This window comes from Macrotis lagotis, chromosome X (genome assembly GCF_037893015.1).
Source record: "Macrotis lagotis isolate mMagLag1 chromosome X, bilby.v1.9.chrom.fasta, whole genome shotgun sequence".
In the NCBI taxonomy this organism is placed as follows: domain Eukaryota; kingdom Metazoa; phylum Chordata; class Mammalia; order Peramelemorphia; family Peramelidae; genus Macrotis; species Macrotis lagotis.
This window is the reverse complement of record NC_133666.1, coordinates 167,633,504-167,649,971: the sequence shown is the minus strand read 5'-3', so window position 1 is coordinate 167,649,971 and position 16,468 is coordinate 167,633,504. Positions and strand designations below refer to the sequence as shown.

General features: G+C 38.0%; 1 protein-coding gene across 1 annotated transcript in view; it reads left to right on the top strand.

Moving 5' to 3' along the window:
- MYO15A (myosin XVA) overlaps positions 1 to 16,468 on the top strand; it is a 125,974-nt gene that overhangs the window by 20,042 nt on the left and 89,464 nt on the right. The window contains exons 7-11 of the mRNA XM_074201942.1: positions 7,632 to 7,637; positions 9,016 to 9,119; positions 11,700 to 11,763; positions 11,899 to 12,012; positions 13,988 to 14,149. Of these exons, the coding sequence (XP_074058043.1) occupies positions 7,632 to 7,637; positions 9,016 to 9,119; positions 11,700 to 11,763; positions 11,899 to 12,012; positions 13,988 to 14,149 (450 nt within the window). The remainder of the gene's footprint in view (positions 1 to 7,631; positions 7,638 to 9,015; positions 9,120 to 11,699; positions 11,764 to 11,898; positions 12,013 to 13,987; positions 14,150 to 16,468) is intronic.

The window sequence follows — 16,468 nt, the reverse complement described above, 5'->3', positions numbered from 1 at the left end:
TGGCAATGACTAGAGTTTTATCAGACTTTTGTTTCTTCTCCATGTTGACTTTATTTTAATTGCTGTGGTCACCATCTACTATTCATCAGCTCTTTTATTCACTCTGCCTTATTTCATACATGCCTTGCCATCCATCTTTCTCTGATTTCTTCATGTTAGTCATTCACTATGGTACAGTAAATTTACACAAATTCAATATCATTATTTGCTCAGCCATTACCCATTAGGTACTTAGTTTATTTACAGGTTTTTATTATCATAAATCATGGAGCTTGGTGGCATAGTAGATAAAGTAGTGGGCCTGATATTTTGTTTTCAGTTTTCGTTTTCATTAATCATGTTCCTGGTTGGCACAGAAGCTAAAGAAATGGGCCTGAAGTCAAGTAGTATTGAGTTCAAATCCAGTCTTGGATACTTACTAAGCAAATTATTTAATTTCTGGCTTCCTCAGTTTCTTCAACTGTAAAATGAGGATAATAATATCTATCTCCCAAAGTTGTTGTGAGGATCAAATGAGATAATATTTGTAAAAAAAAAAAACACTACTTACTCTCTATATAGTACATAGTAACCATTATTTAAACATTTACTCTCTTCCTTAAGGCTACTCTAAATATTTTTGTGCATGTAGGGTTTCTGTAAATAATCTCATTGGGATTCAGTCTCAACAATGGAATCTCTGGGTTAAAGGATATAAATAATTTAGTAACATTTCCTGCATGATTCCAAATTGTTTCCCACAGTTTTGTTTTGTTTTTTTAGATTTTTCAAGGCAATGGGGTTAAGTGGCTTGCCCAAGGCCACATAGCTAAGTAATTATTAAGTGTCTGAGGCCGGACTTGAACTCAGGTCCTCCTGACTCCAGGGTTGTTGCTCTATCCACTGCGCCACCTAGCCACCCCACAATTTTTTAATTAAATCACATTTAACAAACAATGAATTAGTGTGCTTATGGACATGCTGAGTTTGGAATGCCTGTTTAAGATATCCCATTTTGATATGCCATTTGAGAGGTCCAAAAAGCCTCTCAAACGTAGTTTAGAAAAGATTCTAGGATTAGATATTTAGATCTCAAAGTCAACAGTTCAGAGATGATTAAACCCTTAAGAGAATATGAGATCCCCCATTCAAATATGAGTTTTCTCACCTTTTAGGATCTTCAGAAAAGATAGTTACTGCTATTTGGTGGTAGTGGTGGTAGTGGGAGTAATAGTAGTAGTAGCAGTAGTAGTAGTAGTAGCAGCAGCAGCAGTAGCAGCAGTAGTGGTGGTGGTGGTGGTGATAGTGGTGGTAGTGGTGGTAGTGGTGGTAGTGGTAGTAGTAGTAGTAGTAGTAGTGGTAGTAGTGGTAGAGGAGGAGGAGTGTAGTAGGAGTAGGAGCAGCAGCAGCAGACATTGTGTTAATCATTTTACAAATATTGTCTCATTTGGTCTTCACAACAACCCTAGGGGGTTAGTGCTATTATTATCTCCATTTTATAATTGAGGAAACTGAGGCAAACAAAAGTGAAATGATTTGCCCAGGATCACACTATAAATAAGAATCTAGGGTGGGATTTGAACTCAGGTCTTCCCAGTTCCAGCACTCTTATCTACGGTGTTACCAGATGCCTCTTTTGAAAACTATATCACAGTAATAAGATGATTCAATGAATGGAGCACTGGCCTTGGAAGTAGGAGGACCTGAGTTCAAATGTGACTTTGGATACTTGCTAGCTATGTGATCCTGGGTGGTGGTGGTGGTAGTGGTAGTTGCTTCCAAAAAACCTATATCCCAAGCCTATGAATATCCTTTATTAGAGAATGGTTCTTATCTTATAGTTTATGCTAATTCCATATAGATTTTGGTTGTCGAGTTTTGGTCAGAGTTTTTAAGTAAATTTTCCCCATTATATATCTTCTTCTGACTCTACTTGCACTGACTATATTTATGCAAATCTTTTCTAATTTTATACAGTATAATGAAACTATCAATAATGAAAATGTCGATTCATACCTTGTCTAGTCATATATTTTCCCCCATTATTAGAAATAGGGACTAGACCTGTGATTTCATTGGTACAGGGAAATCCTGAAGAAAGAAATGCCCTCCACTAATGCAGGTCAGCACCTTCTCTGCAGTTATAGCCTTGGAGACTTTCCTTAACCCCTGAAAAACTAAAGTCCTTACCCAGGGTCACAGAGCTACTATATGCAGAATCGAGATTTGAACCCCAATTCTTCCTGGTTCTGAGGCTTATACTCTATCCACCTTGCCCTGTTTATAGCCTTGATCCATCTTCTCATAATTAGTAAATAATTATTTATATTTCAATACCACATATTATAAACAATGAGCACACATATTATAAAATATTAATAAATATCATATAAATATGTCATAACTTGTATTATTTATTCTCATATATAGGAAAGTTTTACCTTTTTATTATCCCACATTTTGATAATGCTTTTTCATATATTTATATAACATCAGTTTGGAATGTCTTGTTGCCTAAGATAAAAAAATACTGATCTAAACCTGTCGGGTGAGGAAGGGTAAAATAATTAACAGTTTTTCCAGCAACCTCATCCCTAGCCTAGCAATTTGCTTTCTTATATTTGTCAAGCACCAGCACACTGGGCATTCTTGTTCCTAGGTCCTGCTTATCTAGTTTATTACAATGACTTTTGTATTTTATCTAAGACCAGACATTTTTATAAATGCTGCTTGATAGTATGGGTTTAGATATAATAGCCTAAAGTGTAACTCCTAAAACTTTTTTTTTTATTTTATAGCCTTGATATAGCCTGACCACTGACCCCTCCAAATGAAGTTTCTTATTATTTTATTTAATTCTATATAGTATCTCTTCAATAAATCTATTGATAAGTGCTAAATCTGTAGGATAATATGGATGGTATAATCATTTTTACTGTATTGGTGTGGTCCAGACAAGAACATGAACTATATATCCAATTATTGAGGACTTCTTTTTTCCTACAAAAATCATCTCATAGTTATATTTTTACAAGTCCTAGGTATATCTTGGCAGGTTAATTTTTAGAGAGTTAATGCATTTTGCTGTTATCTTAAATGAAATTTCTCTCCTATCTCTTTTTCTGTTTTTTTAGGGTAATTTATGGAAAGACTGATGAATTTTGTGGGTTTCTGTAATATTCTATTACTGGAATGAAGCTATTAATTGCCTTGATAAATTTTTTTCATTGATTCATTGGATTTTCTAAGTAAACCATCATATCATCCTTGAATAAATATAATTTAACTTTTACTTTAGCTATGCCAATTTCTAGTTTCTTTTTTCCTGTCAGCTAGTTGTATGACAGTGGAAGTTGAGGTTGTCCTTGCTTCACTTTGGTCTTATTTCAGAAAACTTCCAGTGTTTCTCCATTACAAATAGTGCTAACTGTTGGTATTAGAGATTTTAATATTTTTGCATCAGTATTAGGCTCTAGATTTCATCCTCTGTTTCTATCATGAGGACAATATTTGGCTCATTGGAAGAAAAAGAATGACTTCTTAACTTTTTTTTTGGAAAGAATTTTTGCAAAGGAATTGCCTTTTCTTCAAATATATTCTAGGTGGTGGATGTGGGAAGAAAGATAATGAGTTCTATTTTGGCTATGTTGAGTTTGAGGTGCCTACTGGAAATCTACTTTAAAATGTCCAAAAGGTGTGGTACTGGAACTCAGGAGAAGAACTAGAAAAGGAGTTTTTAAGAGTGGGAATCGTCTGCATAGAGATGATAATTGAACTGATGAGAATGCAAACTGAAAGTACAGAAGAAAATGAGAAGAGGGTCAGGGATAGAATATTCCTGGGAATTTTAATTTTGAGATTTCTTTTAGGGAGTGACCAATGGATTCTTCCTGTTTTCCTTTTGCCTCTGAGCAATTTTTGTTTATGATGTCTTGAAATATTGTTATCCTAGCAGTTTTGTTTTGATTATGGTTTACATGTAGTCCAATGGTTCTTTTTAAAAAAATATTTTAAATTTATTTCATTAATCACTTCTCAATTACATGTAAAAATATTTTAACAATCATTTAAAAAAATGTTGAGTTCCAAATTCACTGCTTCTCTCCAACCCCTTCCTCCCTTTGAGAAGGTAAGCAATTTGCTATTATGCATGTGAAGTTCTTCAAAACATATTTCCATATTAGCCACATTGCAAAGGGAAACATGGAAAAAGACCCAAGAAAAATAAAGTTTAAAAAAGATATGTTTCAATCTGCATTCTCTCTTGGGATGTGGTTAGCATATAACCTTGGATCATTGTCTTGATCAACATAGATAATTCTTTCACAGTTAATCATCTTTACAATGTAGCTTTTACTATGTGCAATGTTCTTCTGGTTCTTTTCATGAATTCATATGTCTGCAAGTTTTTCTGAAACCATCCTGCTTATCATGTCTTATAGCACAAAAATATTCCATCACAATCAATACTGTTCCTAGTTCAGCCAATTCCTAATTGTTGGACATCTCCTCAATTTCCAATTCTTTCCCATAAAAACAACTGCTATGAATATTTTGTATAAATAGATCCTTTCCCCTTTTCTTTGATTTCTTTAGGATACAGACCTAATAGCAGTATTGCTGAATCAAAGAGTATACAGTTTATAGCTTTTTAGATGTAATTCCAAATTGATCTCTAGAATTGGTGGATTAATTCACAACTTCACCAATAGTGCATTAGTGTTCCAATTTTTCCACATCTCCTCCAACATTTGAAATTTTCTTTTCCTGTTATGTTGTCTGATAGGTGTGAAATGGCACATTAGAATTGTTTTTAATTTGCATTTTTCTAATCAGTATTGGTTTAGAGCATTTTTATGTGACTATTAATATCTTTGATTTCTTCTTCTGAAAACTGTCACTGTCCTTTGCCTATTTATTAACTGGGGAATGGCTATTATTTTTATAAATTTCTCTGAGTTCCCTATATATTTGAGAAATAAATCCTTTATCAGAGAAATTTACTGTAAAATGCTCTCTCAGTTTCCTGTTTTGTTTATCATATTGGCTGCATTAGTTTTGATGTGCAAAAGCTTTTCAATTTCATGTAATCAAAATTATATATTTTGCTTTCCATGATCCTTTCTATCTCTTTGCTTGGTCAGAAACTCTTCCCTTATCCAAAGAGCTGACATAAGTGCATTCAATTTAATTTACTTATGATAACACCTTTTACGTCTAAATCATTTATCCATTTTGACCCTCTGTGAGTATATAATGTGAGATGTATGCTTGTGAGGTCTATGTCTTTTGTCAAACTGCAATTTTGCAATTAATGAAGCTATTAATAGTTTCAATTAGTTTTTTAGTTGATTCTCTAGGGTTCTCTAAATATGCCATCATATCATCTGCAGAGTGATTGTTTTGCTTCCTCATTGCCTATTTTTATTCTTTCCATTTATTTTTCTTGTCTTATTGATATAGGTAGCATTTCACTTTGTTGAACAATAGTGATGACAATATGGTCCAAAGATTCTTAATTTGTTTTGGTCTTTGATTTGTTTCTCAGGTCATGGGTTTTTTTTTAAGGCAGTTCATGCCTTAAATTCTTTTTTCCCTATCTTTCTCCCAATCTTTTGATTTTGTTTGATAGTTCTTGTTTCATGGAGTCATTGCTTTCTGGGAGTCCTTTCTTCCCAATCTTTTCTCTATGACCTCATTTCATTTAATACCACATTTATCTCTCATTTAAATTCTTCTAGATATTATTTTCAGTCATTGTAAACAGGTCATTCTTTCTCTAAGACTTTACTTAAGCTTGTGGAATATTATTCTGTTCTTTTGATTTTACCTCTTGGACTTCTCTCCAAGCTCTTCTTCATTGTTTGGTGTGTCCTACCTCCCTTCTTTCTGTTTGTCCATTTCTCCAACCTCAGGTTGGACTTGGGTCAAAACTCTGTTGGCTCCCATACTATTAAATGGTATGAACCAGTAGCATTCTGGAGCCATTTCAGACTTGCTCTGGAGAGCTAGTTGTTAAATTCACATTGTGAGCATTCACATCTCCAATTTTCAGAGACTCAATTGTTCAATTGTTCAGGTATACCAATACACCCTCTGGTCCCTGTTGGTCTTGGATGCATTGATTAAGACAAGGCCCCAGAAATTTTTGGATTTTGACTCAGTCTTCTGGTTATTTCTTCTGCCTTCTCTGCCTTGTCTGTGTTCAGAGTAGAGTTTTTAAAATTATGCCAGGTAGACTTGTGGAGGGCCTGGGCTCCTCTGGACCTAAGATTTCACCATTTTAGTCAGAAGTCCTAAAGAACCTTTCAGATAATTAAACATTCCAAATATTCTCATTGTTCTTGTGAACATTCCATTTTCTTTTCTAGGATTTCAGTTGTACTTGTTGCAAACATCATAGGTTTTCTTCATTGTATTAGGAATTTATTTTGTTTATAATTAATTTTTAAATCAAGTTTTTAAAAATTATGTTTACTTATTTCCTCAATCTCTGTATTGTTCCTCTCCCCACCTATCTTTTGCAGATTTAGTTCCATCTCTCTCTCTTTCAGTTATTAAATATTAAGTATATGCCTATGTTTAGTTCTTCTGTACCTTTTTAGCTGTTTTGACAAAGAAACTCTCCTTTAGCTTTCTTGCTGGAAGTCTTTTTTTTCTTTTCAATTCCCATGCATTAGTGGCTTGGTGCCACTGAGTTCTACTATCATTCAAATTTTTCTCCTGCCCAAATCCTAGACACTGAGTCAACACAAAGTCTTCCATTTGCTGAGGGGGGGGGGGTTATAAGAAACTGGATGATTTTTTAGGTAGAGAACCACTACAAGGGAAGCTGGAGAAAGCTCATTTTAGCTCTTCACTGCCCCTGTGGATAACCCAACTCACCCCCAGGATCTACAGCATTCATTGAGATCATGAGGAGCTGGCAGGCAGAGACTAAAATATAAAATATCTGAAAATCTATCTTAGACTTCTTTCTATGTTTTTATCTATTTTTAGGCAATTTGGGTTAAGTGACTTGTCTAGAGTCGCATAGCTAGTGAATGTCTGAGGCTGTATTTGAACTCAGATCCTTCTGACTCCAGGGTCAGTGCTTTCTTCACTGACCTTGACTTCTCTTATCTAGCACTATGACCCTAATAAAGGTTTGCTGTTTCAGCTGCTGTTATAGCTAATGATAAATAGATCTGGGTCCTCTTCCCTCTCTCTCGGTCTGTTTCCAGAAAGCAAAGTTGATGATCTCTGGAGGACACGGAGATAGCATCTTAGTCCAATGGCTCCAAGAAAGACTTTGACCTCTCTGCCACACTCTAAGAGAGAACGGGGACAGCCAGAATTTCCAGGCTGGTATTTAAGGCTGACCCATCAGAGAGCAAAGACTTTCAAAATGTTCACTTTCCTAGCTAGCCATATATTGGACATAATCCAGTTTGTCAACTTGGGACTAGGGAGACTGAAGAGGCCCTTTCCTCTATCAGTCAGTGTCTGAGGTTCACAACTGACCATCTTAAATGGACAGGGAAACAGGGGGTTGGTCCTAGAGTAACAGGTCATGATGGGGCAGGGTAGGGACTATGACTCTCAGTCCTGCTATTGACTCCCAGAACTTGTTCCTGACCCCATCCTTCTCCCTGACTCATGTGCTCCTGAAGATAAAGGTACATGGATCCGGCATGCATGGTCTTTTGCATGTGTTCATGTGTGGGCATGGAGTGGAGGAAACTAAGGGAACAGCATTTTTGATTCAAATACAAGCAAGGATCCTTTAATACTAACCATTGTGTCCCATGGGTGGAAGATGGTGGAACAGTGATGAACTTAGACACAGTGGGCAGGTCTGCAGTGGATGGAGGTTACAGGGAGGCAGATTTTCATGGAAAAGATTGGCAATGCATGAATCTTTAAGTGATTGGGGAAATGACTGGAGTTAGGGGAATGACTGGAGTTAGGGGAAAGACAAAAATAGCTGAGGAGTTTGCTTTGAATGGAGGTTTCTGTTTTTTTGGGTCCACTGTCCCAAACAACCCCCACCTCCTGGATACTCCCTAGGTTCCTCCCTCCCTCCTCAAGAAGCCTTTGTTCTTGTTTGGGTTCGGGGGTGGGCTTGTTTGTTTGCTTGTTTGTTTTTATTTTATAGTTAGGGGCAGATCCTGGAACCCATGACTTCGGTGGAGGTCTTTGGGAGCATGGGGATCATAGTGGGGGGGGGCAGTAGTGAAGAGTGTGCAGTGGGGAGGGGGCAATGAGGGGCTTGCGGTGAACTGCAATTGCTATGGAGGCATTGATCATGGGATGCACTTGTAATGAGTTGGTTTGCTGTGGGGTTTCTGGTGATTGGGCTGAGACCTGTATAAAATATAGCCTTGAGCAGTTGTCTGGTCCAACTTCTTTTATTCCTTCCAAAAAGGATTCTAGTCAGAATCCCTGGGAAATTGTGCCTAGCAGAAGCTTTGGTAAAACCATTTTTCTGTAATAATAAAAGACCCCAGAGTCTTATTCCTGGCTCGTTGCCCTTCCTGGATCAGGTCAAATTTCACATCACCTTCTCTATAAACTTCAGTGACTCTCTGTAACCTCCAGGATTCTTTATTGGTCCTTTAAACACCAAATTTGGCTCCTTCCAACCTTTCTAATATTCTTAGCCTTTACTCCCTTTTCTCCTTATATTCCAAAATAGTCTGATATGTATTCTGAGATGTTGGGGAGCAACTGTTTCCTTCCTTCCCCAATCTACCACCTACCTACCTCTGGTTCTCTAGCTGTCCCCAATGCATCTCTAGTTGTGTATCCTCTGAAATTCCACCCAGTGTTTGCTTCTGTTCCCTCTGTAGGGTACAAGAGTCAGCAGGTTCAAGGAAGCTAGATGGATTCAGACTTGTCCAAGGCTGTTTCTTAGGTTCTGGATGAGGAAGAGTTCTGGTTTTTGAGGGTCTTCAGGTCACCTAGGTTCAGCAAAGATACTAACCCACACATGCCTCCTGGGTCCTTCTTTTCTGATGAATTCATTGGTTTTGTTTTATGTGGTCTTGGGGCCAGATCCTTGAGGCTACACCCCTGCTAGAGGCCTTTGGAAATGCCAAAACTGTGAGAAATGACAACTCCAGTCGCTTTGGGAAGTTCATCGAGATCTTTTTGGAGAGGTGAGTGAGTGAGGGGTCAGAGGGTCCTCCTCTAAGGAAACACTCTGGATGGGAAGGGAATAGTATTTTTTTTAGGTTTTTGCAAGGCAAATAGGGTTAAGTGGCTTGCCCAAGGCCAGTGTTAAGTGTTTAAGACCAGATTTGAACCCAGGTACTCCTGACTCCAGGGCCGATGCTTTATCCACTGCGCCACCTGGCCGCCCCCTAATGCCACCTAGCCTCCCCCTGGGAGTAGCATTCTTAACAATTGGATCACCAGAAGGTAGGGGCAACATGGGCCTGGAGGCAGGATGATCTGAGTTCAAATCTTCCTTTGGGCTCTCACTAGTTTCATAACCTTCTTATCTTGTCTTTAAAATGAGAAGATTCAATTTGACTTTCAGGACATCTTTTAGTTCTAAGGTTAGGATCCTGTGAGAGTGAGTTGCCCTTAGAAATAATTCAAGGACATCTATTTCCAACATCTCAGGCCCATAGACCTCTCTCTGGCATTCAGCACACATATTCAATCTCTTGACAAGACTTTTCATTTCTATCTCCACAATATTTTATCTAGATATCATCCTCCTTCTCCACTTACACACCTGCCACCCTAGTGCAAGCCCTCATCCCCTCTTGCCTTAGTATAGCAAGAGCATTCTAACTGGACTCCCTGCCTCAAAACTATCCTCCTCCAATTCACTCTCCATTCAGTTGCCAAAATGATTTTCCTAAAGCGCATTTCTGACTACATCATTCCCTCAACACGTACACATTTACACATACACACACACACACACACACACACAAATGTATACATATTCAATAAATCTCAGTGGCTCCCTATTCTCTCCAAGATAAAACCTTATATTCTCTAGATTTTTAAAAATTTTATTTATTTTATTCTGCACTTAATAAATAAAACAAGCATTTCTGTAACATAATAGAATAGAAAAAAAGGTTATTGTTCATGAAATTGCAAATCTATTATGTACTTTTGCTATTCCTTTTAAACGTGTAATAAAGTTATCATGTAACTTTGCTATCATTAAACATAGACAGCATCTTCCTTCATATGCCCTTTGTGGTTAATGACTTATTCATTCAGAGTTGGCCTTAAAGCAAGATTGCTGTAAATGTATGCAGTCTTCTCTTGGTTCTGCTCATTTAGCTCTTCTTTATTTCATGCAAGTCTATCCATGTTTTTCTTCTTCTATGGCTTTTTAAGTCCCAACACAACCTGGTCCCTTCCTACTTTTCCAGTTCTTATACTTTTCTCTCCACAATCTATCAACACTGACCTTACTATGCCTTCCATGTGACACAATCTTCCTACTTTACTGGCCATCCCTCATGTCTAGAATGATCTTCCTCCTTACCTTGGTCTCTTGACTTCTCTGACTTAACTTCAATTCAAATCCTACTCTGTGTAGTAAGTAGTTCTTTCCCACAAACCCAATCTCCCAGTATCTTCTCCCTGAGAATACCCTCCATTTATACTGGATATATATTGCATACACAGTTACATGGATATATATTTTTTTATTGTCATTTTTTGCAGTCACGTTCGATTCTTTGTGAATGCATTTAAGATTTTCTTGGCAAAGATATTGGAGTGGTTTTCCATTTCCTTCTCCAGCTCATTTGACAGATGAGGAACTGAGACAAACAGGATGAAGTGATTTATTTAGAGTCACACAGCTAAGAAGAATATGAGGCCAGATTTGAATCCTGACTCCAGGACCAGGCTCTATCCATTACATCATTTAACTACCCCTAATTGGATGCTTAATAAATATTTGTTAATTGACTGGTACATAATAAGCACTCAATAAATGCTTATTATTGGCAATTAATAAGCACCTAATGAATACTTGTAGACCAATTGGCTAGGTAGGTAGCTGCTGTTGAAAATATCCTTCTAACCTTGACTCTGGGTATGACAAGTCTCACCCAACCATACTCCTACATCCTTGTTCTCAACATCTCCATTCTCAACTCAACCTTCATTCACCACTATTGGTTTTATTTGAGCATTTCTTAATTGTTTACTTTCTGCCAAATATCTGACCTCTGGAGTCTTAGGGATATCTCCCTGTTGTTGGGTGTAACGAGCTCAAGGTATCAGCTGTCAAGGAAAGGGGAGCTGACATCTCTACTATGACCTTTCCTGTCTCTCTTCTCTGGTCAAATCGGTGGATATCCTATAATAACCATATGAGACTGGAACAAATAGAACTGAAAATGAAGGTGGGAGAAGAATAGGGAACATGAAGGTAGTCAGTCTCTCCTTGCCCAGAATCATCTCTCAAAAATCTAGTCCAAGACTCAAGAAACTCCCCAACAGAGTCCTTGGCTAGTGGATTTTTGAAGGGTTTAGGGGAGAGTTCCTGAGACCCTGAGATCCCCTGAACCCAAATTATCATTTACTACTATTATTATTTCCTCAGCCTTTCTGGCTATATTCAGAACTGGGACTGGGAAAGTCATTAAGTACCAGTGTTGCTAGCTTAATCTGCACCCTGATGTGCTTTGGAGATCCTCAAAGGAAGAGTCAAAAATTACTTGTTTTAAGCAATGTTTTAATTGCTCTCTTTCCAGCGGCTTGATCTGTGGTGCCATAACGTCTCAGTACCTACTTGAAAAATCCCGGATTGTGTTTCAGGTATCTCTCCACACTGAATGGGTATAACTATGGTGGGAGGAAGGACTGGACTGGGTGGGGAAATCACCTCTTCTTTAGTCTATGCTAAATCATGCCCTTTCATCCCCTCCCTACTCACCCCACCCCATTCCACAGGCCAAGAATGAACGAAATTACCACATATTCTATGAAATGCTGGCAGGACTCCCCACTCAGTTAAAACAGACCTTCTGTCTTCAGGAAGCTGAGACTTATTACTACCTGAATCAGGTAAACACCATGACTGTCCAGGGGCAGAGATGTGAGACTGTTACAGAAAGATCAGGATCTCTTTCAAACAGAAAACTGGTCTTATCCATTGCCAGAACTCAAAGAATAAAAGGAGATTCCCTCTTTGATTTTTAACCAATCCCTCCTCTTCCCTTCCACTTTCATACACATGCATTTATCTCTCTGTACCCCTAGAGAGAGGCCTTAGACTCTGGAAGATCTGGGTTCAAGTCTTGCAACTGACACATGCTGGCTATGTGACCCTAAACCTTTCCTAACCTTCACTCTAAGACTAAAAAATGCAGAGGTTTCAACCTACCTTGGCTGAAGGTATTTCCTCATTTGGAGATCCTTATGCCAATGAAAACACAAATCCAGTCCCTGTTACTAATTGAACCCCCTTGGGGGGAGATGAGTGAGTCATTAAAATATCATACTGTAAAGTAATTTAGATTATAATATCTGGTTACACATAGCGTGGGTAACTGTTTGTTGTAGTAGATAGAATTCTGGACCTAGAGCCAGGAAGACCTGAATTTAATCAGTTTTGTGACCCTGGAGAAGTCATTGAATTTCTTTCTTCCTCAGTCTCCACATCTTTAAAATTTTATCAAATGTGATTATATTTCGAAAGTGCTTTGCAAACCTTAAAATGAAGTAAAAATAACATTTTGGAGTAAAAACAATAAGTGTATTGTCAAATTATGAGTACCCATCACAGTTCTAGTTCTAGGATCCAGTTTTTCTCAGCTTAAAAGTAAGTCTGATTTCTCCCTTGAGCTTCTCTGGTTTCATTGCCTGACAGCCAATTTCTAGCTCCTTCATCTAGTCCTTAAGAAGAGTAAAGTTCTTTCTGGCTGAGCTCCAGGCTCTAAATTCAGGCTGAAGCTTCCTTTAGCTGACACCCTAGCCTGTTTACCAAGTCCTCCTCCCTCTCCTCCCATGCTCCCACCCTGCTTAAGCAAATGTTGTCCATTTTTCATTTTCAAAGAGAGGGTTCAAGAAGTGCCTGATGACTGAAGTCCAATGAGACTTCACTAGGTTTAAATCCAGGACATGTGAACACAAAACAAGAGTTCCTTACTAAGGGAAGACACCTTAACACTTTAGGGCATGGATCTTTACACTAATAATATTTTAGTGAGAAAAAAGATTTTTATAAAATTAACAGATAAAATGAAATTGTATATTATTCTTAAAATAACTTTATTTTGTCTTTATCTCATCCCTTAAAACTTTATTTTATGCATGTTTTGTATACACTAATATACTATTGTAGCACAATAGTACTTGTCAAAGGTACAGTAAAAATGAGCCATGGAAAAGAGAAATCACATCAACTCCAATTATAATAATGTCATATATAGTTATACCTTCCATATTGTGACCTTAATTAAAGTTTTGATACACTGAGGGTCAGCATAAGAAATTAAATAGGAATTTGGGGGGAGTTTGTAGAAACTGCAGATAACACAGAAATTTAGAAACTCAGGAATGTATAAAAATATGTATAATATTATATAATATCAGCATATTTTATCTCCTAATACCATAAATATATGGTATTTTTTGCAAGGTAAGATAAGTAAAAAGTTAAAGTTTTCAAAAAGAATGCAAAAGCCAGCAGATGACACACAAAGGCTTGTATTTTTCCTTAACACTGACCTATATATAACCTATGACCAAATACTCAAATTTTACAATAAGGTACTATTAACAACCCTTAAAAGAAAAAGAAAGAGTTCAGACTTCTTCTCTTGTTCAAAGGGAGGGACAAAAATTTTACCTGGATTTTCCAGATCAAGGGGGCTTCACACCCTCTAATTCTTACAATGTGGAAGGTATAAATATATGAGTTAAACCAATGTAAATTAGTTGCCACAATGAGACTAAAGAATCTAGAAAGCACAGAAAGTAGACAGAAATTTGAATTATTTGTCAAACAGAGAGAGATTTTCTACCTTTTCTTCCCCAGGGTGGCAACTGTGAGATCCTAGGCAAAAGTGATGAAGCTGACTTCCAGAGACTCCTTAGTGCTATGGAAGTCTTAAACTTCAGCACTGAAGACCAGGACAGCATCTTTCGAATTCTGTCTTCCATCCTTCACCTGGGCAATGTGTACTTTGAAAAATATGAGGTAATCTGTGACAGGAGAGACTTTGGAGGCTATGCATGTATGTGTTTGCGTCTGTGTGTGTCTGTATATGTGTGTGTCTGTGTGTGTGTGTGTGTGTGTGTGTGTGTGGTGTAGAAACCAATCAGAGACCGACATGTAGAAGTCCTCACATACTAAGAGATCATAAGTCATTGATTTTGAGAGATCCTTCTGATGAAGGATTCTCTGCCCATGACTCTCAGCTAGCAGATCTTAACCTTTTTTGCATCATGGACCCCCTCTGGTGAAATCTATTCACCCCTTCTCAATAATTTTTCTGTATTTTTTAAATTTTACTTAAGGAAAATGCTAAATTTTATCTGTAGATTTATGAAAAAGCAGAGGTAATTTTTCCCATTGAAGTTCAAGAAGCCTCTGAAATTTATCCACAAACCCTTTGGGATTAAGAATATGGGGTCTCAGACTTTGAGGGGAAGAAAGCTATCAAGAGACCATCCACTATAGCTCCCCCTCTGCCTTCAGGAAAGTGATTGTCTAAATATGTCCATAGGCCCTATCTAGAAACAGAATCCCAATAATCTTCTTTTGACAGTTATGTCAGAGTTTTATTTTTTAGATAATCAAAAGTTTTCCCTTGTGTTTAACCACGATCTCTGCAGCTATTTTTTTTTTTAATTTTTGCAAGGCAAATGGGGTTAAGTGGCTTGCCCAAGGCCACACAGCTAGATAATTATTAAGTGTCTGAGGCCAGATTTGAACTCAGGTACTCCTGACTCCAAGGCCAGTGCTCTATCCAGTGCTCTATCCACTGCGCCACCTAGCTGCCCCCTCTACAGCTATTGTTAAAGACCCACTTCTCCCTTTTAGGGAAACCATATTGATGACTTGGGGAATAGCTGATATTTGAAGATTTCTCATTTTTAGATCATTCCTAATCCCCAACCCCTCCATGTTCTTCAGAAGAATACCTACATCTCCATCATTCCCCCATCCAATCTTGCTCTCCTCAGGTGTGAGTCACTGTCCTAGTATTGTTTTCCAGGAAATTATAAAGCCCTTCCAATTCTCAAAATGTTTCCTGTTTCCTCTTAGTTGCTTTGATTTCCTCTGTACCCCAAAACCTGGCCTGAATTTCCACTATTAAACCAGTTCATGGATGGGGGATTTGTGCAGAGGGCCAAGATGGAACTGTTGTCCTTGCAAAAATACACAGGTTACCCAAAGCATGTATACTAGTTCCCTGCCACTATAAATGATATCAGGGATGTCTAGAGGATACCACAGGCATACTAATCCCCCCAGAGACTGCATCCTATTTCTCAGGTTCATGTTGAAAGTAATAGCTTTCTGAAAACTTTCTGGCTAAAGAGGTATGTTGGCATCAAGGGGGCAATTTGAGCCAGGGAGAATGTAAGGGCATGAAGGAGGGGATGAAACTTGGAGCTAGAAACCCCTGGAGAAACCCTGGGGCCCCTGCTCTTCTTTAGTCATCTTCTTGACTCCTACCCTCTGATAAGATTTTTATCTTTTCTTATTCTTTCAGAAAGTTTCCTATCTTCTCCCTTCTCATGAAAGTGGACCACAACCTTTTAGAAGTTTCCTTAGGGGTTGTTTTACTGATAATGACCACAAATATATAATAGTTGTGGGATGATTTATAAAGTTAAAGTTACACCAAGAATCATTATTTGGGGCACCTAGTAAAGCAAATGGAGCTCTCTGCTCTTTGGCTCCATTTTCTCTCTCTCTCTCTCTCTCTCTCTCTCTCTCTCTCTCTCTCTCTCTCTCTCTCTCTCTCTCTCTCTCTCCTTCCCTCCCTCCCTCCCTCCTCTCCTCCTCTCCTTCTCTGTCTGTCTGTCTCTATCTTGTCTCTCTGTTTCTGTCTCTCCTTCCAGGCATCTCCCCCGTCACCCTACCTCTCTATGAGACTATATCTTCATATCTCATCCAGATGATCGAATTAATAATGGACACAGGAGCTTCAACTGTTTTTGTTTATACCTAGACTGGTTTATTACACCTTATGCAGCATCACTCTCATTCCTGGGGGCTTACCATATTGAAGCCAAACTTAATTTGGATACTCAATTAGTTTTAACCCTAATGCACCTTAGAACTCCCAAACTCAAGTGGTCTACCAGCCTCAGCTTTTCTGATAGTAGGGATTACAAAGCATGCACCACCATGTTCAGCATCTCTTTTGTTCTGAGAGAACCTTATCTGATGCCCTTTCTGTTATTCCTTTAGGCTGGTACTCCTGGGTCTCCTTTTTTTGAGTAAGAAAGTCTCCCCTTATCCTACTCCTTTGTTCATAGACTTTTGGTGTAGACCCAGGTTCAC